Raw genomic sequence first — 23,374 nt, 5'->3', positions numbered from 1 at the left:
CAGTTTCCATATCCGCCCTTTTTTTCTTTGATTGACAGACGCATCGGCCAATCGAATCTTTGGATTTACACGCACCGTCCAATGAAAAGTTACCCAAAGCGGGTCGCTGCCATACAGCTCTTGTTACAGTACTTGTAGACATTTTGTCGGCTCAGAGAAGTATGGACGGCATAAAACTCAGGGAATGGAACTGCTGAGGTAGTTTAACAGCCAAGAGACGTCGGCATCTACGGCCAAATATATACAGGTAAGACTGTTAAGTACTTTATATGCGCGTAAAGTATGAAAGAGTCGCTGTTGGGTGGGCGAGTTGACAGTATAAGCTAACGCTAATCACTTCCTGTTCTGCTCAGAGAGTTAAGGCCTCCGCTGCTAGTTTTTGAAGCTTTTTAATAAACACTCGTGACAAATAACCCTGTGTCATTTTGATATAACCGTAGCTTTTACTTCTGAACCGGAAATCAGCTTCCTGGGAACGGCCTTGATTTGATTTGATCTTATCTTAGCTTATCTTTTTTTCCCCATAAACAAAGTTGGGCTGGTATGTTGTGAGCCTCCACTCCCTCTGATGGGTGAACATTTCCCTTCACTCTCGGGCATTCATTTCTGACTCATAACGGAATTATATGATTTAAATGTGTAAAGTGTGTCCTCTCAAAACAAGTAATGCTGGCCTGGCCTAGGAAAATTGACATCTTCACCCTTTATTCATAAGCATATTGCGTTTTTGTTTTATTTGTGATAACTCAATGAAACCTGCCATATTTTTTGGCCAGGCTATGATACAAAGAAATGCTAAAACAAAGAGAACCAACAAAATATTAATAGCTGATTATGTTGTAGACAGTGTATGCTTTTTTTGTGAGCTTTTTTTTTTTCTATGCATAATTTTGCATAATAAAAAATAAAACCTGTAGCTGTAGTTTGCCTTTTTTGCCATATAATTAAGTCAGATAAATACCTGATGAAGTGTGGTGTTTTGTTCTTCCTTCATATTTAAAATATAAAGGGGAAAAAATAAAATGTTCCTCATATTTTGATGTTTTAATCAAAATTTTAGGGTTATTATAATGAGATATGCCCCTCCAAAAACTTTAGGCCACTATTGTGTATGAGTGTGTATATATATGTATGTGTTTGTAAATATGTCTGTGCGCGCATGTATTTTTGTGACCTTTAAAAACCACATATGAAGCACTTTTTTTTAAAAATATACTTTTTCACAACAAACAGCTTTATTAAAAATATCTGAACATTTAATTATAGCATTTCCTTAAGTGTTCTTGACAGTGTCACAAAGCCTGGTTCCAATGCCAAAAATAGTGTAGTATTTTCTAATAGTATGTATTAGTATTGTATAGTATGCACTATTGGTGTAGTGCTTACTTTAAAAATGACCCAAAGACGAGAAGTGTTAAAGGCTCCAGAAATTAGGCTATAAGTCGCATCTTGGCAGAAGAAACACAGCAGCAGTTTCAATTCTGCTTTAAGCACTGATACGGCTGCGGGTGTGTTGGATATGTGCGATCTGAACAGAAAAAGCTTATGACAGGATTTGTAATGCATTGTGTATGTGTTTTTTTTTCTCTCTGTCTAAAAGGGGAAGGTGACTAAATTGCCATCATGCCTTTGGTTACGCGAAACATCGAGCCACGGCACCTCTGTCGCCAGACACTGCCAAATACCATCAAGAGTGAACTGGAGTGTGTGACCAACATCACACTTGCCAACATCATTCGCCAGCTTGGATCACTTAGTAAGTGTTTGCGTGACGGGGTGTTTACTGAAGAAAATCAGTTGTGTGTTTCTGCTTTTAACGTGTCGTTTAATCATAGGTAAGTATGCAGAGGATGTGTTCCACGAACTGTTTATTCAAGCCAGCGCGTTTGCCGAACGGGTCAATACGCTGGGAGAGAGAGTGGACAAGCTGCAGGTCAAAGTCACCCAGCTGGACCCTAAAGAAGAGGAAGGTAAGAAACACACTGGGTTACAGTCAAGGCATTTCACTCATTTATGGGGCTAAATATGTAGATTCAATCAAATCCTTTTTGGACCACATTGGTTTGTTGCAGAAAACAGAATTGGTCATTTTGCATTAGGTTTGAGTACAGCAACGTACAACACTATTGCTTGCTCATGCATGTATGTAGGGATGAAACAATTTCACAATAAATCAGAATAAAATGTACTGACGGTTAGTAATATCGTTTAAAATGTAATTATCATTAAAACCGCGTTTGATTATCACGATTTTGAAAACTCGCTACATCCTAAGCATCAATACTAAAAGTACGTCTGGGAAATAATAACGTCAAGCTTGAGCCAAAGACGAAAAAAAAAACAAGTTCAGACAAGACTAGGGTGACATTTTAAGGGATAATAATGTATATTCATTGTACACTTATTACACAGATTTTCTTTACCACATAAATAATTACGGGGACATATTGAATTGAGATTAATGTTTTAAATCTTCCCTGTTTTTGTACAGTGTACAAAACAATCGTCCAGACAAGATGATCACAAGTAATAATTATAGTAACATTAATAGCATGAGCGTTGGAAGCAAAAAAACTGGAGTCTTTTCTCTGGAGTTGATGCCATTTAAATTAAGTACAAATAGGCCACCTTGCTTACTAAACGTCTGGTTGGGCCAGACAAAATTATGGAAGACACAAAAGTTAATAAAGTTGCGATTAATGTAGGGGTAAAACGCATGGCATCAAGTTTTGACGCAAATCGATCTGAGGTTTGAATCCGCCTTTTGGCGAACTTGCTCTACTCCCTTTTCCCATCACATATCAAATCGGAAAGGCATTTATTTTCAATACAAATTGAAAAAATATTTGTGTGTTTCTAACGTGTGTTTAATAATCAAGTGTTTATCAGTTATGGGTAGGTGAATGGACATAAGTGCTGAATTAGAGATGGTAAAAGTGAGTCATTGGTCTTAAAAAGTGGGTGGTAGGGCTGTCAAAATGGCTGAAAAGCTAAATTCGAAATTCTTTCTTAAATATTATCAAAATTCAAATTATATTCGAATTCTAAAGGCCAATTTATACTTCTGCGTCGAGTGCACGCAGAAGGTACGGCGTACCTTACGCATAGACGCGTTGGATACGCCGTACCCTGATGCGCACCTCTCCAAAAATGTAACAACGCGTCAATTCTACGCGGACCGCAAGCGCTGTGATTGGTCTGCCAGAACCCTTCCATCAGGTCAATAAATAAATAAAAAATCTGCGATAGGAGTGTGTGTGTGTGTGTCCAGAAATGGGATGATAGTTCCTTACGTCTGCTATAACACAATATTTTGTAGTCCAGCGATTCTTTATGGTAGTAAATAAATACATAGATCCGCTGAGTATAGTTTATTTATTTTCTCATTAAAACCAAAGATGTTAATCAGTGATTGCATATCAAGAACAGGGACACATTAGGCTACATTTCGTGAATGAAGTCTCCGCAACAGCAATCGATTGCTCAAGCCACCGCTGCTGAAAACAGCGGCCACGAGCTCTGCATGATTTCACAAACACCCCAGCGCCAGATCGCCTTATTTAACTTTACTAATCAACTAGAGATGCTTAATTTGTATTAGATACAACAACTCAAGCTGCAAGAAAAGCCGCTCTCTCACTGCTGCTGATAATCCGACATGAATGTACAGATTCTACACAACAAACTGCTTCTTCTTCGGCTCTTGTCTTGATTACACCAACATGCCCGAGGACACTGCCTCCTAGCGTCTGCATGTGGAATTGCACATTGACGCAGACAACAGCGCAGAAGTATAAATGCTCACGACGGCGTCGGCTACGCGCGTAGCCTACGGCGTACACTACGGCGTACTCTCGACGCAGAAGTATAAATGGGCCTTAAAGGCAATCATTTTAGAGTGGAAAAGTACTGTATTGTCTCCTATGCCCACAAAAGCGAGCGCCACAAGCAAATGTAAACCAAATCAAGCATCGCGTCTTTTATTGAAATGAAATTACATTCACTTTTTACAGTGCATTAACTTTTCAAACAATTATTATTAAATAAAATATAATTTCATTAATGAGCATGTAAGGAAAATTAGGTAACAAAAGTGCATAGTGCAATAAAACTGCAAGTGCATCAGTAACCTGAGAAACGCGCTTCAACAGAACGTAACATGAACACAAAATAGCAAGTTGACATTCAGAAACAATCCATTTCCACTCACTAAACATCTATATATTGTTCGTCAAAAACACCAAACAGTCAACTTGACCTGTAGCGAGTGCTGAGTGTTTTTTGGTGAGGTAGCTATGTATTTGCCAGCTGCGCAATATGTGGATACATAACGTTATACCGCATGATTTTGCCACCAACTGAGAGGATTTTCGTCAGCCAGTATTGCGTATCTGCTTTAATTTATATCCATCTCATGCTCCAAAGCCCTGATTGCCTTCTTCTGCACTGCTCTGTGTCGGACTATATACGCTGTCGAACAGGTTGCCATTCCCATTTTCTCTCTGACTCCGAGTCCTCACTGTTTTTTCCGCCTTTTTCAAATGAACAACACCGTCGCACCGCTGTACTGGATAAACAAACTGCGTCAGTTCCGTCACCGTTGTCTCGCGCGCCTCTACCAAAAATTCGTATGCACTGTTTTTGCATTCGAATGTGCTTTTTTTTTTTTTTGTAAATTCGACGAATATTCGAAATTCGAAATTTTATTTGACAGCCCTAGTGGGTGGGTCTCGTCCCGCCCACAAACAATGGTTCCGATGCCCATGACCAAAGGGTTACTTCAGTGATTTAGCATGAAGCTTTGTATCAGTAGAAACCCGGTAGTATATTCAAATTATGGTACTTTTCCCCCCTCATATCCCCCTGAGACGAGAGAATTATGCATTTTATTTCTGGAAAAAATCCTCCGTTGATGCAAATTTCGTCATTTTGCGTCATCTGAGGATTTTTTGTCCAGAGGCTAGAGACTACAGCCAGTAGAAGGAGCTGTTCCGCATGTCATCAACCCGCCCACAGGGGAGAGATCTCACTCACAGAATGTAAATGCGCACGGCCGCTCCGCTCAACCTCGGGCATTCATAACGGAGCGGTGCAGAGAAAAGTGAGTGTTTCAACTTTTCAATGAATTCCTAAAGTTTAGCTTCCATATGCAATCTGATAACGCGCCAGACTGGACACGCGTCGTGAATGACAGCCGCGCTTACCTCAGCTCTGCTCAGCGATGAATGAAATCTGACTCCTGCTGCGTTTGTGCTGTGACTTTCGTTCGGCTCACTCACACTTTATTGAAAAGACACGTTCAGTTTTTAATTGTAGTGTCTGTTCTCTAACTGAACAAAATTATTTTATTAAAATCAAAACGACGGTGGGGTGGAGCCGCGGTGGGCAAGAGATGTAATCAATAGCTGTGGCTTTGGGAGTGGCCTCGTAGGGCAGCGGAGCAAGTGCATTCTGGGAGTTGTTGTCTTTCATCCACATGAGACAAAAATACATTTTCTGTCTCTTCTCAGTCTAGAAGGCAACAAATTCAAAAATAATTTCACATTTATACTACATAAATGACCCAGTTTAAATACACATTCATCTTCCCAGTGCTGAAGTGCCCCTTTAATACTAAAGTCCTTTGATTTCATTTTCAATACAATCAAAAACAGAGACAAAAGATGCATTTGAATGAAACGAGAGTGCACGTCCGTTGTGACTCGTGGATGTGTGCTGTTATAATGCGTTGCTATTGACAAAGGTCATTTTAAGGAAGGAAATGCCTCAGAATAGAATCTTGCTTAAAAAAGTGCAAAGAGCTGCTTAATTTATTTGCTGTTTGTTGATTTTCAAATAGAAATGTTTTATTGTGTGCATCTGTTCTTTTTGAACACTTTAATCTCATTTGAACAAAACCGTGATAATGATAATCGTGATAATTTGGGTCACTATAATTGTGAAATGAAATTTTCATAATTTGTATGTATGTATGTACAACTCTTTTGATTCGTTGTTTTGTATTATTTAATTTCTGTTAGTTTAATTTTCTTTTTTTTCCCAAATCCAACTTTTATTTTAATTTTGTATCATTATTATTTTATTTTCGTATTCAACTCTTTTGTTTAGTTCTTTTGTATTATTATTTTGTTTATTTGGGGGGGTTAATTTTTTTTTTACATATCTAACTTTGTTTAGCCCTTATATGTTATTTTATTTATTAATTATTTATTTTCATTTTTTTCTTTTTATGCATATCCAGTTCTTTTGTGTGGAAGCTTGTTTCCCCAACAGAATTTAAAAATATAAAAGGTAACTGACTTTTTATCACGCAATTCTTCAAAAAAAAACTGAGAGATAAAAAGGCGCAATTATCTTTAAAATTGTTTTATTCCTTGGCGGAAACATGCTTCCACACTTTTGTTATTTTGTACTAATATTTTATATATATTAATGATTTATTTTTCTTCTTGTTTTCTTTTTGTGCTCATCCGTCTCTTTTGTTTAGTTATTATTACTCCAAACCAAATTTGATTTAAATCTGTGGTGTGAAATGCATCTCAGTATGAAATGTCAGATCATATTTCAAGTGCTTTCTTTTTAAAGTGTGTTACTGTAATGTCATACACAAAGGGCATTTCTATTCATGGCTCAGCTGTATTAGAATTCATTCTTTTTTTCTTTTTTGTGACATTCACTGCATTGATATACTGTATAAATAGTACATTAATATCTCTGACGCACATGTTGTCTGATGCACTTAAGCATCATGTCGAGCAGAGGAAAAATTAGTGTGTTTTCATCTGGTCTTTCTTTCCTATATTGCTAGGCATCATAGTCATTACTATGGCAACACAAATTTGATATCATCACTTGCAAAATGAACTGTTCACATCAAGGACGATAGCTGTAACGATAACAATAAAGAAATTAACAATGTGAAAGAGAAGCAGTGTCCACAACAGACAACGGCACAGACATACCATATTGTTGGAATCACTTTCAGAATGATTTTTAATGACAGCCAATCAGAATCCACCAGACTTTAAAGAGCTTGAGAATTTAATGTGACCGATGATGAAACTGCAGTCTGCGCTTCAAATAAACTGAACAATATTGTCTGCTGGTGTGGACGCTAATATAGTTATCATTATAGTTATCGTTTATGGTGTGAACGGGCCGAGTTTGTGGTTTTTGAACTGTGATGAATTTATGTCATGATCTTTCTTTGTTTCCCATTCTCCTATTTTCGCTTTCTCGTTCCAGTTTCTCTTCAGGCAATCACCAGCCGCAAAGCCTTCCACTCCAATTTCATCCAGGATCAGCAGCTCTTCATTAGGTTGTCACTACCACAGCCTATCTATGAGACCTATCTGACCTGCAACGAGCCCCCACCCCTCAACAACCTGAGCTCTTACAGGTACACATTAACACGCTTTCCACACATCTACAGTCCCTCCAGTGGGAGTTATTCTCTATATCAGTGAAACGCCTCCATTGTAGTCTTGAGTTTTCTTCCGGGAACGAACACCCCACAATATTCCTCATTTAAATAATTCCCCGCCCAAGGCATATGCTAAATAACTGGTTGAGTTAGTTAGTAGTGTGTTGAAACTTGCAGTTATGGTAATGGACGGGACATTTCACAAACACGCTCAACGTGGTTGACCAATCAAAACACACTGATCCAGCTGACCAATCAGAGCACATTCAGAAGGAGGGGCTTCATAGGTGTTTTTTGAACATTCAAGCATGAATACAGCAAAATTGAGGGCATAATTGGTCCTCTTTAACTTTATTTCCAAACTATGTTTTAAGCGTTCAACATGATTAAAGTGTTTTCTGTTTTCCAGGGAGGATGGTAAGGAGGCTCTGAAGTTCTACACTGATCCGTCTTATTTCTTTGACCTTTGGAAAGAGAAAATGCTTCAAGATACCAAGGACATTATGAAAGAGAAACGCAAGCACAAGGTGAGAGATGCAAATACACCACCTTAAAATACCTTTCAGAATGCACAAGCTTCTTCAACGTGTTTGTGTTGATTGTATTTCTGTGTTTGTTGAGAGCAGAAGAAGAAAGACGACAACCCTAACCGAAGGAACTTGAACCCGAGAAAAATCAAAACCCGGAAAGAAGAATGGGAACGCCGGAAAATGGGGGAGGAGTTTGTTGTCCCCAAACTTGATGCCATGGGGTAATAAAAGCAACATGCAGAGGATACTAATAATGTCTATGTTCATTGATAATAATAATATTAATTAGGGCTGGGCAAATTAACGCGTTAACGCGGGCGATTAACTTTTTCAGCTTAACACATTAAAAATATTTAACGCAAATAACACAGCGTCCGTTTTTATATCCATTTTTGCTTGGCGTTACATGATCATCACGCTCCTATTCATGTAAATTCTTCCAAGCGCGACAAGACACGAGAGCGCGCTGTATGCCAGTGTCCTGTCTGTGTCTGTGTGGCTGTGTCTCATGTCAGCTAATCAAGGGACACTGACACGCGCGCACACACACACACACACACACACACACACACACACACACACTCACTCGACGCATAGATAGACTCGCGTCAGTTTCCTGCTCACATCGAGTTCTCTTTTGCTCTTGAACAAACAATAACACAGAGGATTTTGAGTATTCTCATATTAGAGTCTTAAATTAGTTAAATAACGTCTTAAATGAACTTAAAGAGTTGTGAGGACATGAGATGCGCGGGACCGCGCGTGAGATCCGCGGCTGTTCTTAAAGTGACAGGAGCACTGATGATGCCTGTTATTAATGTTCATCAAAGAACAACGGGAACAGAGAAAATTGTAGCTTTAATGATGATTCATCTATATTTCATTTATTATTTATGCAGTTAAGGAAGGTTTGATAACTATTACATTTCTGTATATATATAACAGGGAAGGCCATGGGTAAATATAACATTTATTATTTTGGGTTTATGTAAAGATTGTTTTAAGTTCACTTAAATTAAAAGTTGTTTTTTAAAGCCTAATAAATGTTGAAATTGGGAGCTTTCAGTTATACTGTAATGTAACGTCATTAATGTTTCATAGAGACTTTAGTATCAGTGATACTGGCCTTCATTCATAAAAAGATGACAATAGAACACATATTTAAAATATGCTGTCTTTAAATTGTTTATACATTAATTTGGAGAGTAACTGAAATTATTACAATATCAAAATATAAAAAACTTAAAATATTAAAAACTTGTGATTAATCGCAGAATTTTTTTTTGATTAATTAGTTAATTTTTTTTAATCGATGCCCAGCACTAATATTAATGCATGTGTCTCTAACAGTAACTCCATAGAAGGGTTGAACGGCAGTATTGGCTCTGGTGAGGATGGTCACTCTGATGGGTATTTGGACCAAAGCACTAACTCCTACAGCTATGATCCCGGCTCTCCTCTCCCACCTCCAATGCAAGAGGACTTCCCACCACCACCACCTCCAGACATGCCGTGAGTGTCTTAAAATAGCCTACGATTTCCCTGTTGCGGGTTCATTCCTGAGCTGACGAATGCTTGTTCTCTTCCAGGTATAACGATGCTGGTGGTGCACCTACAAAGCGTGGCAGTCTTTTAAGCCCCAGTCATCCTCCTCCAGCTCCACCATCCATGCCTTCTTCTCCAGGCCGTCCAACTGTGGCTCCTCCTCTGGTGCCGCCACCACCTCCACCTCCCGGTGGCATGATACCACCTCCACCACCGCCAGGTTTTGATTCACCCCCCTCTCCTCCTCCATTCTCCAACAATTCTGCTTCTATCCCACCTCCACCACCCATGGATACCTATATTCCAGCTCCTCCTCCGCCACCCATGGGTGGTGGACCGCCTCCTCCCCCCCCTCCCCCTCCTCCTCCAGGCCCTCCTCCACCCCCTTCTTCAGCCCCGCCTCCCTCAGCAGGAGTTCATGCTCCCGCCGCACCCAAAGCCCAGCCTGCTCCAGCCGAGGTTGACCCTCGCAGTGACCTTCTTTCAGCCATCCGTCAAGGTAACGTACATTAGATAGTAAGAAAATTAAAATGTCATGGAACTGCTTCAAGGTGCATCACATTTACCATTGCTCAGCTAAATTTTGTGGGTGAAATTCCAGTAGAAATCCTCTCGATCCCGAGTTTCGTGTAAGGGCGAAAAAGTTCCCCATGCAGATTTATCTAATGTTCAAGTTTGTGCGCTTTGCTCTGACTGAAATTGTATTTCTCTATTTTCGTTCATCTTCAAAACACAAATTAAGATCTTTTTTATGAAATCTGAGAGCTTTCTGAACCCTTCATAGGAAGCAAAGTCTTTGCAACGTTCAAGGCCCAGAAAGGTAGTAAAGAGAGAGTAAAAGTAGTCCATGTGACTCCGGTGGTTCAACCTTAATTTAATGAAGCGACGCAAATACTTTTTGTGCGCAAGATAATGACTTTCTACTCATCTGTGTCAGTCTTCTACACTGACAGAATAATTTTTGTGCGCAAAAACAAACAAAAACAACAATTTCTCGGAAGCGTTGCAGTGTATTTACTACGTCAACAGCAAAGGAGAATGAAGCAGAAATTGTTGTTTTTGTTTGTTTATTGCGCACTAAAAGTATTCTCATCGCTTCATAACATTAAGGTTGAGCAACTGTAGTCACATGGACGATTTTAACGATGTTTTTAAAGGAACACACCACTATTTTTGAAAATAGGCTCATTTTCCAACTCCCCTAGTGTTAAACAGTTGAGCTTTACCGTTTTCAAATCCATTCAGGGTCTGGCAGTAGCACTTTTAGCATCGCTTAGCATATATCATTGAATCTGATTAGACCGTTAGCATCTCGCTCAAAAATGACCAAAAACTTGACTCTTCTGTAATTACATCGTGTACCAAGACCGACAGAAAATGAAAAGTTGTGATCTTCTAGACCGCTATGGCTCTGAACTATACTCTCAAATCAAGGAACTAAATAATATACTAAATAATCAAGGAACTTTGCTGCCGTACCATGAGTGCAACGGCGCAATGATATTACACAGCGCCTGAAAATAGTCCCCAGCATGCTCTCTGAGCTCCCTGTTCCTAGCCATATCGGCCAGACCCGGAGATCGGCTGAATGGATTTGAAAACGGTAAAACTCAACTGTTTAACTCTAGGGGAGTTGGAAAATAAAATTAGCCTATTTCCAAAAATAGTGGCGTGTTCCTTAATACCTTTCTGGGCCTTGAAAGTGTTAATTACATAGCTGTCTATGGAGGGGTCCGAGAGCTCTTGGATTTCATCAAAAATATCTTCATGTGTGTTCCAAAGATGAACAAAGGTCTGGAACGACATGAGGGTGAGAAAATAGAATTTTCATTTTTGGGTGAACTATCCCTTTAAATTTAATTCATTCTAGCAAAGTTTAGTCACTGGAGGTGACCTTGAGAGAAATGTATTTATTAGAACTTTAATAAAACAATCTTAGTGCATGCCATGCGTGAACAATAATGCGTCTTACTGAACACGTGTGGTTGACATGTTAACACCAGGAGGAAACAACTACTCTGGGGCAAAGTTTACAGACCAAAATAGATGTATATGTACCGGTTATGATCATATTTCAAGTGATTGGCTCCTTATTGAAGTATTATAATAGAGAAACACATTGATCTACTTACTATTCCGACATCAGATTAAAATAGATTGATTCAAATTGAGATGATGAACTTGCCTTATATGTATCTATCCTTAAGTGGTTTAACATTTCAATGTTTGTTGAAATTGTGTGTGTGTGTGTAGGATTTAACCTGCGTAAAGTGGAGGAACAGCGAGAGCTGGAGAAGAGAGATCACAATGGCAATGATGTCGCAGCCATCCTGTCCCGCCGCATTGCCGTGGAGTGCAGCGACTCCGAGGATGATTCATCCGAGTTTGATGATGATGACTGGTCTGACTAACGCCATCTTCCTGCTCTTCATCACCTGTGTGCTATGACATTAAGATCATTCCTTTTAGACCTCACACTTCTCATGTTACCTGTTTACCTGCAGTGAGGCCAAAAGCAAATAAGGGGAAGCAGGCCAAATAGTGTGTGTGTGTGTGTGTGTGTGTGTGTGTGTCAAGAGGGTTGGATCTAATCTAAATGAGAGGGTGAATTATTTAGTTGATAAGCATTCTCCTGTTTCAGAGCAACTGTGCCTCTGTATAATGTGGCCAAAGGTAAACCGAGACTGTGTGTGTGTGTGTGTGTGTGCATGTACTTGTGTGTATGTGCTTCCATATTTCCCCTCTTTATGCATCAGTATCGTTTCTGTTAAAATCCCACAATTTAACATTACTCTGTTAATCAACTAATGCCTTCCTTACAACCAAGACAAGACACTCTTTATAATGCAGATATTTAAAATAATAAGACGTGTCTATGAATGTTGTTGCACCTTGTAGGATGAAATAACCTTTTATTCCACTGCAACACGTATTCAGTCTCCATGACCAAAGGTCATTATGTGTTTAAATGGCATCCGGTTGTCTCTGTACGGTTTCGCAGCCCTCAGGTCTGACTGATGTGCTTTTTTTCTCTCTCTCTTTTTGTTCAGCCAAAGTGCCTGCTTCATAATGCCTGTTGTTTTAATGCCAAAGTTTTAGAAATTATGCAAGATTTTGAAATCAAAGTTAAATTGTTTTATTTGATGTATGTGGGTAATAATTACGATAATTTTTCTATCAGCAACTGAAATAAAGTCTTAAACATAATGTCGTGCCCTGCTGCTGTTACAGTCATTTCATAAGTGTGCTGTGTGTGCGTAGCTCGACTGTTTTTCTACATGTTTGAGCGTGTGTGTGCAGGGGCTTTCATTCCATTCATGCTTCGTTTGGGGTAAACATTCAATCCACACAGGTGCTCTGTAGCTTTATCAACGCTTTGGTACGTAATCGCAAAATGATGACTGTTTCTAAGGGCCTTATTTATATAAAAAAAAGTTGCGTATAAACCGTCTGATTTAATCTTACGCTCATTTCTCAAACGTGCGATTCAGAGAACGAACGTACGCACGTCTCTTTCAGAAATCGCAAAGGATTGAGTGCAGCTGAACGGTTTCAGATCACAGACTTGTAAACGCCGCCTAATTAATGTAATTAACATTTAAACGAGCACCAGTCGACGTCCAAGTGGCTAGAAGTGCTTATGTCTGCTTTTCCAAGTCATAAACCGTTTTTATAAATAAATACGTTGGCGTGGATTTTAGGCCTATGCACACTCTAAATCCAAATATGTGCGTACGCACGTTTTATAAATTAGGCCCGCGATAACTTAATATTTGTCGTTGGTATGTTATGTTTAAATTATTTATAAATGAGTATTAAAGCTGCAGTCCGTAAGTTTTTCCTCTGTGTCGCCATCTCTATTTGAAACCTGCAATTGCAGTTATCTGCTATAGAGTTTGTGTGGCTGTCATTCATTTGTTCATGGATACTATACTTCAGAATCACAGATTCTACGTCTTGGTCTCTTGGAGTATAACCTAAACAAGAATTTTCACCGGAAAATGTCATCTGAACAAGTAAGTAATGTCTGCCACTTTTGGGAATAAAACATTACAATAATAAATCATGCCACCAAGAGTGATTAAATATAACGATCGCTCGTATAACATCAAACCGTGCAATTTATTATTATTGTTATACTTTGTTCTCAAACTGTTATTGTTAACAGCATTAGCATTGCATAACTGTAGGCCTATTTAGTGTTTATTCGCATTAACCAAAAAGACTGCAGCTTTTAATGTATTTACCTATAATTATTTGTTAGTTCTGAATAATCGTTCTAATTATATGATAATATTAAAGTCCACACCACATAACTGTGAGGAACTATATCATTGGAATCACTTTCAGAATAATTTTTTCCAGCTGATGAACACTGACAGCCAATCATAATCCACCTGACTTTGAGCTCACGCATTTAACCATTTCCTCGCCATTTGATGGAATTTTCCAGCTTTGTGTTTTCTCTGTTATACGGTAGCAGGGGTGGTATTACACAAATTCTGAAAGAGTTCAGAATCTCCAGATCAAAACACAGGGAAAAAATGAGCAGAAACAAGTGATATGGCCTAAAATTACCACTCGCCAAGCGATCAATTGGCAGTTGGCCGGTATCATTTTTATGAATCTTAATGCAATGTTGTGAGAACGTGAATGTGAATAAACGTGAGCAACGATCGGGACAGTTGCTGCATCATCATGAAAGTTTAAGCCGTGCCAATTTAAATATTCAAGCACAAGAAGACGTGAAAGGGACATCCGAAGTGCTCGCCCAGAAAGCCACGTCTCAGACAGCGCACAAATACTGCTATTCATTGGTATCTAAAAATTTGGTGTCATTACTTTACAAAAACAGTTTCATGGGCGGTAGAAAATATTTATGGCCGCTGGTTGGTCAATTTTCTTAAGTCAAACAGCCATTGGTAGGTGTGTCAAAATTATGCACATTGGTTTTTTTTTTTTTATACCAAAACAAACACCCCTACCTAAAAGGATCACACACCCCTTTCTTGATAACTGCACCCTCAAACTCACAAACACGCAATAGGCTTGTTCGACTTGAGACAGCGCTGCACACTTTATTCTTGTACAAACACACACTGTATTAAGCAGTGCATAAAGTATTACATGACAATAATGTCTCTGAAACATCTGTGTACTGACAAATATTGCATTTATTTCACTTCAGCTGTGATAAAGCAGGGCTCGGCATTAAGCCTTTTCATGTGCTTGTCACACTTAATTTTTTTGTGTTGTAAATATAATTTATTCTGAAGCAATATTCTCACCAGTGCTCACCAAACTCATCAGCTTTGACATCATTAGATCTGCATATTTGTGATATTTTTACCTTTTACAAAGGGCGTTTTTTTCATAATCTTATTAAATATAGGCTATGCTTCAGCTTTCATTGTATTTTTTTACTAAAGGACACTATAGAGCTGTTACCAATCAAATAAAATTGGTAAAAACATTACAACTCCATTAAAGGGATAGTTCACCCAAAAATGAAAGTTCTGTCATAATTTACTCACCCTCAAGTTGTTCCAAACCTGTGTGAGTTTCTTTGTTCTGTTGAACACAAAAGAAGATATTTTGAAGAATGTCTGTAACAAAGCAGAGAGAGCAACCATAGTATTTTTCCCCCCTACTATGGTAGTCAATGGTTGCTCTATCTGCTTTGTTACAGACATTCTTCAAAATATCTTCTTTTGTGTTCAACAGAACAAAGAAACTCACATAGGTTTGGAACAACTTGAGGGTGAGTAAATGATGACAGAACTTTCATTTTTGGGTGAACTATCCCTTTAAATAATGTTATGAGATTGTTTTAAATATGTTTGAATGTACAAATAATATATGCTGGAAAGATTAAACTAAACTACCAGTAGGCGGCAGCAGGTGACCGTGTTAATGAGCGAGTCATTGAGTCATTCATTTAAACGATTCATGCGATTCATTTAAGATTGAGGCAGTCGTTTACGAATAAGTCATTGAATCTTTGATTCAACTGATTCATTCAAAACGCTGAATCATTCAGTAACACTGTTGCTGTTAGAGACGTTATGGTTCTGCTGTGATCTTTGTTTGGAACTATTTTTGCTGCTGAAATCGAACAAAAACAGTCAATATTGCATCTAAAATGTAAGTGACTTAATGTTAATTAATTGTTTATGGAACTGTCATATGAAATCCGTGCCATTTTCAGTCGTTATGGTATTCAGGGAAACAACACTCTTGGTTCTGTGATGTTGCTTAACTAGGCTATCATATAAAAACTCCACAGTTTATAATTTAACCGTGTATGTTAACTGAATTTCTTTGTATGAGCTGCGCTCATTTTTTGTGATTTCTCCTCGAGAGGCGGCGCGAGCGTCAACAGCGCAACCGTCAGTTTATTATACATTATATATTATTATCCACTATCGATCGCCACTTACACTAAATAAATGCAGAATCATTGTTGCATTTTGGTGATTCCCTAGTTATTTTTTGACGTTTTATCAGGATACTTGTCCGGTCTGATAAAGTAAAATTCTCTTTCACTTGCCCCTTCAAAAAATCCACTTGTCCCGGACAAGCGTTAATGTCGAGCCCTGGATAAAGTATGGTAAAACACACCTTATGCAACACAGGTACCTCCCCCCCTAATGAGTGGACACGCCCCTTAATACTGATAGGCTACGAGTGTGTTTTGGTGCTCCGTCCATCCACGCTCAACAGCGTTTCTCAGAAATGTCTTACTGCACCTTTAAAGTGGCAGACGATGATAATGATCAGAATGTCAGTGTGGTGTTATAGTTATCGTTCTTGGTGTGAACGTGCCTTACATGTCCTACATTTTGAATGTATTTAATAGAAATATCAATAAATATGACACTCGGTTGATTTTATACTGTTGCATTTGGTTGATAATCATGTGATTTAATTCTAGATATTCTTAGCGGTTTACTTTTAGTATCACTGAGATACCATTCTAGTTTTTATTCATATTTAGTAGTTTTTTTTATATTTTCTGTTTTAAGTGTAATGTTATTTAAAGATTTAGAAAAGTTTTATTTGAGTTAAACTAAAAGCTGAAATAAGTACCAAAAGTTTTTGTCTGGTTTTAACTTAATTGAAATGAATCCGCTTTGACCCTTTTGATATAATACAAATGTTTGCAAGAAACATACAACAAAATGTACAAAAGTTACAATTTATTAGTTATAAACTTTTTCCATAAAACATCTCATTTCAACAATAAAACATTCACTCATACATTTGGACATTTTGTGCAACATTAATACATTGTAAGTGCAAACGAGACATTTATGAAGTATAAAAACGAAAGTTTCAGCTCAAAAGTCAAGTCATTGTCATAAAGTGCAAATGATTTTGATTCCATCAGTAACTCTGAACTTCAGAGGACATAAAATGAGGCACAAATCTGAGACGTTAAAGCGGACGGGAGAGCTTCTGCTTGCACCCCTTTAGTTGGCAACTAGCTAAAGGGATACAGAGGCAGTTTTCTCAATACGAAATAAATTAAAGGACACACACACTGCTACATAAACCTTTCCAGGATGAAATTAAATAATGCAGAGTAGATCAGGTCACTGACAGTGGTCATGTTCACTTTTCAGACAGGAGATTTGGCGACCGGCACAGTGGCGTTCCCGAACAGGAACGGACGTAAAATGTGAAACAATCTTTAATGGCACCATAGAATCATAGAAGTGTTCGGATGTGCTTACAGTCAGACATCACTGGGAGTGTGTGTGTTTTTGATGGGTGTGTTTGGTAGACAACAGCAGCAGGCCTGTCGCAACACTCTCTGTATGTGTGTGTTCCTGTAGGCATAGATCAGAGGGTTCAGCAGAGAGTTTCCTGTGACTGGCACCAATGTGGCGTAAGTGTACAGAGCCGGTGACGATCCGTCGGCCAGAAGGCCGTACAAGGCGAAGGGCATCCAGCAGCTGGCGAAGGTGGCGAGGATGAGGGCGAGGGTGTGAACGCGACGGCGTGTGTGTGTGCGGGCGGTCGGGAGTGTGTGCCTCTGGAGGGCGATTTGGTGCGAGTGACGGAGCACAACGCTGCAGATGCGGGCGTTTAACTGCAGCATCAAAGCTAAGGTCAGCAGAAAGCCGCCACATAGGGTCGCCAGGTGCACTCGGGTCAAAGGGCGAAGCACGCTGCAGGACTCTCCATCGTGCAAGCAATTCCAGCCCAAGGCGGGAAGCGCGCCCTGAAGACCCGCGATAGTCCAGCCGACGGCCAGAGCGCAGAGAGTTTGGGCGTGTGTGCGGCGGGATCCATAGGTCAGCGCGCGTTGCAGCGAGAGGAAGCGGTCCAGGGTGATGCCCAACAGAGAGAAGACGGAAGCACTGAGCGCGCTCACCAACAGACCCACACTGCCCAGCTCCAGAGCTTCAGAGTACACACACCGGCGAGACAGGAAGTGCAAAAGGAGCCCCACCCCTGCCAGAAAGTCCGCCCAGGCCAGGCTGGCAATCAGCAGGAACATGGGAGCGCGCAGAGACGACGAGGAGAAGATGGTCGCCACTACGATGGCGTTCTCGCAGCAGATCAGAACTCCTGATACGCACAGGGCGACGTCCCACGGGGTCATCACCGTGGTGGACTCCAGGGGTTTCGGGGTCACGTTGGACGGGGTGATCTCCAGCAGTTGGTCCATCGCCAAGATGACTTCTAAGCCCACTTCAGAGCTGTTCAGGGCCATTTCTGTGAGGGAGGGAGAGAAGGTTTAGTCACGCAATCCACAGCCGGGTTTCTGTCACACATTCTGCTCCTGACCTCATAATGACACGCAGAGTGAGATGATCATATACACCACTACTATTTTATGCTCACCAAGGTAAAAACAGTAATATTGTTCAATATTATTACCATTTAAAATAAATGTTTACTATTTTAATATATTGCAAATTGTAATGTGATATAAAGCTGTATTTTCAGCATCATTACTCCAGCCTTCAGTGTCACATAATCCTTCAGAAATCATTCTAATATGAAGATTATTTAAAAAAATTATAAATGTCTTTGATGTTAGCTATATTATAGTAATGATTAGTCATTTTCTATATTTAATCTTAATTTTCGTATCTGTATATCGGGTGCATGTATCTATGCATATTGCATTATATTAGTGTCATGACAATGTTCATGCAAGCTAATTTTGAACTTGAGGCCCTATTGTATTAATATCATTAATCTATTTTATGTAAATCTCACATACTCCACCCCAAAACTGAAATCTTGACAAACTACAATTACTCATAATTAAGTCCTTATATTGGTAGGTTTTATTTAGGCTGCATTTATTTGATCAAAATACAGTAAAAACTGTAATATTGTTCAATATTATTACCATTTAAAATAACTGTTTACTATTGTAATATATTGCAAATTGTAATTTATTCCTGTGATATAAAGCTGAATTTTCAGCATCATTACTCCAGTCTTCAGTGTCACATGATCCTTCAGAAATCATTCTAATATGATGATAAATAAAAAATTATAAATGTCTTTGATGTTAGCTATATTATATTAAATGATTAGTCATTTTCTATATTAATATAATAAAATATTAATATTTAATCTTAATAGTCGGGTGCATGCATATATATATATAATTTTGTTCACTGCATATTGCATTATATTAGTGTCATGACCATGTTCATGCAAGCTAATTTTGAACTTGAGGCCCTATTGTATTAATATCATTAATCTATTTTATGTAAATCTCACATACTCCACCCCAAAACTGAAATCTTGACAAACTACAATTACTCATAATAAAGTCCTTATATTGGTAGGTTTATAAGCAAATTCAATATTTCCAAGCATCCCCTAAATCCTGCACGTGCGCCTGCATGGGAATCACCGTTTGCAAGTAACGCACACACACACACACACACACACACACACACTGTTATGTAAAAATACACAACAAGCACCAATGCCATCCTGTAATGCCTTACATAGCCTAGCTGTGAAGTCCACTGAAATCTAACAAGGTTTATAACAAAGATGCATAAAAACAGACTTACAGAAGCGTTATAAGATTGCAAAGCGACGATTCTTCACGCCACCATCCAGCCGGAGGTCCTTAGACTAGCGCGCGCACAGACCCGAGCTCGAGCCGTTAATGAACAACGGGGTCTTTCAAATCCAGGTGTTGTGGAAAAAGAGATCTTTGCTCTTCTTGCAAATCGAGGTTCCCAATAGTAGCTCCGCTGTGTTCGGTCTTTCGAGCGCCTCTGTATAACACCGATCTCCGGTGGGCTGCGAGCTATACCCCCGATTCCCCCATGACGTCAGTTACGATGATGAGGAGCGATTCGACCAATCAGGAGGCTCGCAGGAACACCGGCCTCTGTCGTATTTTCATTCATAAAATACCGCATTCTTTCACCCCGCCCACTGCGACGGCGCGAGACGAGGACAGAGTGTAATCAATTGGCCTTAAAGGCAGTCCTTGCGTTGACTAAAAGACACAGTCAGACCAGCATAAAAAAAAAAAAAACTCTAAATATTACAACTAGTCGACTAGCACACGCGCTTGATGTGTGTGCGTGCGCGCGCACGAGCGAGTGTGAGTGAGTCACTGCTGTCCGCGGTGCTGAAACACGCGCTTGCTTCGTTGATAGTGACGTCAGTCGTGCCGCACTTTTGGGGTGCGTGGCACGATTTTCACTCTCACAAAATCCCATGTGTTCATTTATCACCTTTAGAAGTGACTAAGCTTTATGTATCATGTCGCAAACAAGGAACGCACGCACGCGCGCGCACACCTGTCTAATTTACGATTTATTTCAATATGTCGCTATTCGGGTGCCTGAAGGTTATAGCTATGACATAATTTCCCTGCAGATGGAGGAGATTATGGCGCTTCCCGGAAGATTCGGGCGCGTGGGCGTCGCAGTGCTCGCGTGGCTCTGCATTTCAATGAAGCAGGTGGGCGCGCGCGACAACACGGGGAAATCTCCTGTTCTCTATAAATGGGCATGCGCTTCCGGTGGTCTCCAGCTAGAGGGAATCTTATAAAACCCCCCTTAAGATACTGACGGATGATACTGAACAATGTGTCAAACAACCCCGTTTTTAAGACGAATGTGACCCTGGAACACAAAGGTTAAATTGTTCGAAATTGAGATGTATACATCATGTGAAAGGTGAATAAATAAGATTCCCATTGATGTATGGTTTGTTAGGATAGGGCAATATTTGGCTGAGATGCAACTATTTGAAAATCTGAGTGTGCAGAAAAAATTTAAATATTGAGAAAATCGCCTTTAAAGTTGTCCAAATTAAGTCCTTAGCAATGCATATTACTACTAATAATACATTTTTGATATATTTACAGTATAACATTTACCAAATATCTTCATGGAACATGATCTTTACTTAATATCCTAATGATTTTTGGATTTTGGAAACAAAAATGATAATTTTGACCCATAAAATGTATTGTTGGCTATTGCCACAAATATACCCGTGCGACTTATGACTGGTTTTGTGCTCCAGGGTCACAAAAAAACATTACTGATGTGCTTTGAGACAAAACAATGGCACTGGCATATTTTAAGATATGTCTGTTCAAGTCACTATTAGTTAAAAACATGCATTTTAGTCTGGGACTAGCGTTAGCTTTGTCTGGAAAATGTTGGTTTGTTAGTAGCTAGTCACCAGTTCATTACTAGGTCAGACCAGCTAGAAAATAGTTACACTGAAAAAAGAAAATGTTAAATTAACACAATATTATTTGAAATCACTGAATCAACCCTAAAAACATTAGTTAACACCAACAAGACTAACAACTGCATGTTCCTAAACACAGCAAACAGTTTTCCAGGATTTCCAGCTGACTGCCTTTTTAGTGTTTGTTTTATCAATCCCTGACAACCTGATACCCATTAAAGCATCATTGGCCTAATGCACTTCATGTGTCTCCAAGCAAATAAACAGCAAAGCTCATTTCACAGGTTCAATGTTGATTCCCTGAGAGTGTCAATCATTCTCGAATGACTTGTAGAAATAGGAGCACAGACAGTATTTATTATTCTACCGTTGTACCCCCTTGTACTCCTTTTCGGCGGGAAGTCTCTCTCTGTGTGTGTGTGTGTGTGTGTGTGTGTGTGTGTGCGTGCGGTGGGGGGTGGACTGCGGAATTTCTCCCAGTTACCTAATATCTTCAGAGCGCATGCGCGGCTTTATCGCTCTGCACCTAGTCCTCCCTAGAGGAGGACGCCCACTCTCTCTCTATTCACACAGCTTGGCACTAACTATTGATCTGTCTGTGTGTCGTGAGACGTTACAAAAGACTTCACGGAGATTCTCAGTGGGGTTTTAATAGGCACTGAATTTATTGTAAAAACAAACTGACCTGATTTGCAAAGATCCCAGATGTGTAAAATGATGTGGCGATTATAGTGGTGACTACTTCCTCCTACGTAAGCATGACCTACACATGCATTATATCATCGCCTCCTCTGCTCAGGTCCTGATGTTGGGACTTTTAATTAGGCTGCGAATAATAATGAGGATGCAGAGGACTTTAGGGAAACTTGGTACATAACTATAAGGCAAAGTCTTTCTTGCTCTGACCCTGTCCTTCCACACAGCAAAACATATTTACAAAAAGGCTTTATTACTTAACTACATTAGTTAACACGAGCTAAGAATAAACTGCACTTCTACAGCATTTATTAATCCTTTGTTAATGTTAATTATTTCAACATTTACTAATACATTATTCAAATTAAATGTATTTTTTAATTATTAATCTGGATTGTTAACTAACTAAAGATTAACGCATACAGTAACAAATGCATTGCTCGTTGTTAGTTCATTAACTAATGTTAACAAATGAAACCTAATTGTTAAATGTTACCAATATATGTTAAATGTACACAAAATATTTTGTTTTTAAAAGCGCACCATTCATTTAAACCTTCAAAAGACACAATATATTACAAAATGTACTTCAAGGGGCGAAAAATATAGAGATGTAACGATACTAAATTTCTCAGGCGATACAGATAACCGATTATTCAGAATGATATCTGCCGATACCAATAGTTTGATTTTCTTAAGAAAAAAGAATCTCACCCAATGGTAAAACTATACAGGGAAACCTCTCATTACTATAATATTAGAGCTATTATATCCAACTGCTGTTTATTTTCCCATAAATTAATTATATTCTAATAAAAACTTGAATGTTAGTATACAACTATGGAAGATTGTTTCGTAACAAATAAAATAATTCTGAATTTGTTCTCAGAATTGAATGATATGAACTCACAATTGTGAGTTATAAAGTCAGAATTGCAAGATATAAACTCGCAATTGAGAGAAAGTCAGAATTGTGAATAAAAATCGTAATTGCGAGAAAAGTTGCAATTAACTTTTTTTATTGTTTATTCAGTGGTGGAAACAAACTTCCATGGGTAGTCTTCATTACAAATGTATTCAAACATAGCCTACATATGATTAACAGTAAATAAGCTTATGTCTAGTGTTTTTATAGTTAACTAATGAACTGTGAGCATTGGATAACTTTCCTGAGGTGAATGCAACGTTGTGACATTTTGATTGACGTGTTTGAGGTTAAAACCAAGCGGCAACCTCCCCCAGTTTCTCTTGAAGCCGACATGGAAGTGACTTAAACTGCAATTCATCGACTGGCACTTCATGACGACTGTGAGGGGGGTGAATTTTTTCATAACTCATTCGTTTACATTATATAAAGCCTTAAAGTTCGGCATAATTAAGGGCGTGGCCACTTTGAGTGACAGGTGGATTGCCGTTTGTCTGTTAGCCATCACATCACCTCAGCTCAGCCCACGTCCCGCCTTTTTGCCCATTTTCT

General features: G+C 39.0%; 2 protein-coding genes across 2 annotated transcripts; one reads left to right on the top strand and one right to left on the bottom strand.

Annotated features, from left to right (window-relative positions):
- Positions 1-76: 76 nt before the first annotated feature.
- On the top strand, positions 77-12,949 carry wasf2 (WASP family member 2). Its single transcript, XM_079829162.1, has 9 exons — positions 77-247; positions 1,601-1,756; positions 1,836-1,970; positions 7,246-7,399; positions 7,833-7,950; positions 8,050-8,174; positions 9,304-9,465; positions 9,543-9,997; positions 11,752-12,949. The coding sequence occupies exons 2-9, from the start codon at positions 1,624-1,626 to the stop codon at positions 11,907-11,909; spliced, it is 1,440 nt and encodes a 479-aa protein (XP_079685288.1). The 5' UTR covers positions 77-247; positions 1,601-1,623; the 3' UTR covers positions 11,910-12,949.
- Positions 12,950-16,683: 3,734 nt separating this feature from the next.
- On the bottom strand, positions 16,684-19,871 carry gpr3 (G protein-coupled receptor 3). Its single transcript, XM_079829163.1, has 2 exons — positions 19,551-19,871; positions 16,684-18,222 (listed from the first exon to the last, which is right to left on the bottom strand). The coding sequence occupies exon 2, from the start codon at positions 18,218-18,220 to the stop codon at positions 17,237-17,239; it is 984 nt and encodes a 327-aa protein (XP_079685289.1). The 5' UTR covers positions 18,221-18,222; positions 19,551-19,871; the 3' UTR covers positions 16,684-17,236.
- Between the last annotated feature and the right edge of the window lie 3,503 nt (positions 19,872-23,374).

The sequence above is a fragment of the Gobio gobio genome (assembly GCF_949357685.1).
Source record: "Gobio gobio genome assembly, chromosome: 11".
Taxonomy (NCBI): domain Eukaryota; kingdom Metazoa; phylum Chordata; class Actinopteri; order Cypriniformes; family Gobionidae; genus Gobio; species Gobio gobio.
Note: the sequence above shows the minus strand (reverse complement) of the source record. Positions and strands in the feature narration are given on the sequence as shown.

Bases quoted from the DNA above. Each gene is read 5' to 3' on its own strand.
- wasf2 (XM_079829162.1), top strand. From the start codon at position 1,624: ATGCCTTTGGTTACGCGAAACATCGAGCCACGGCACCTCTGTCGCCAG. The intron at 1,971-7,245 runs GTAAGAAACACA...TTCTCGTTCCAG, and splicing joins GGACCCTAAAGAAGAGGAAG to TTTCTCTTCAGGCAATCACC. The intron at 9,466-9,542 runs GTGAGTGTCTTA...GTTCTCTTCCAG, and splicing joins CCACCACCTCCAGACATGCC to GTATAACGATGCTGGTGGTG.
- gpr3 (XM_079829163.1), bottom strand. From the start codon at position 18,220: ATGGCCCTGAACAGCTCTGAAGTGGGCTTAGAAGTCATCTTGGCGATG.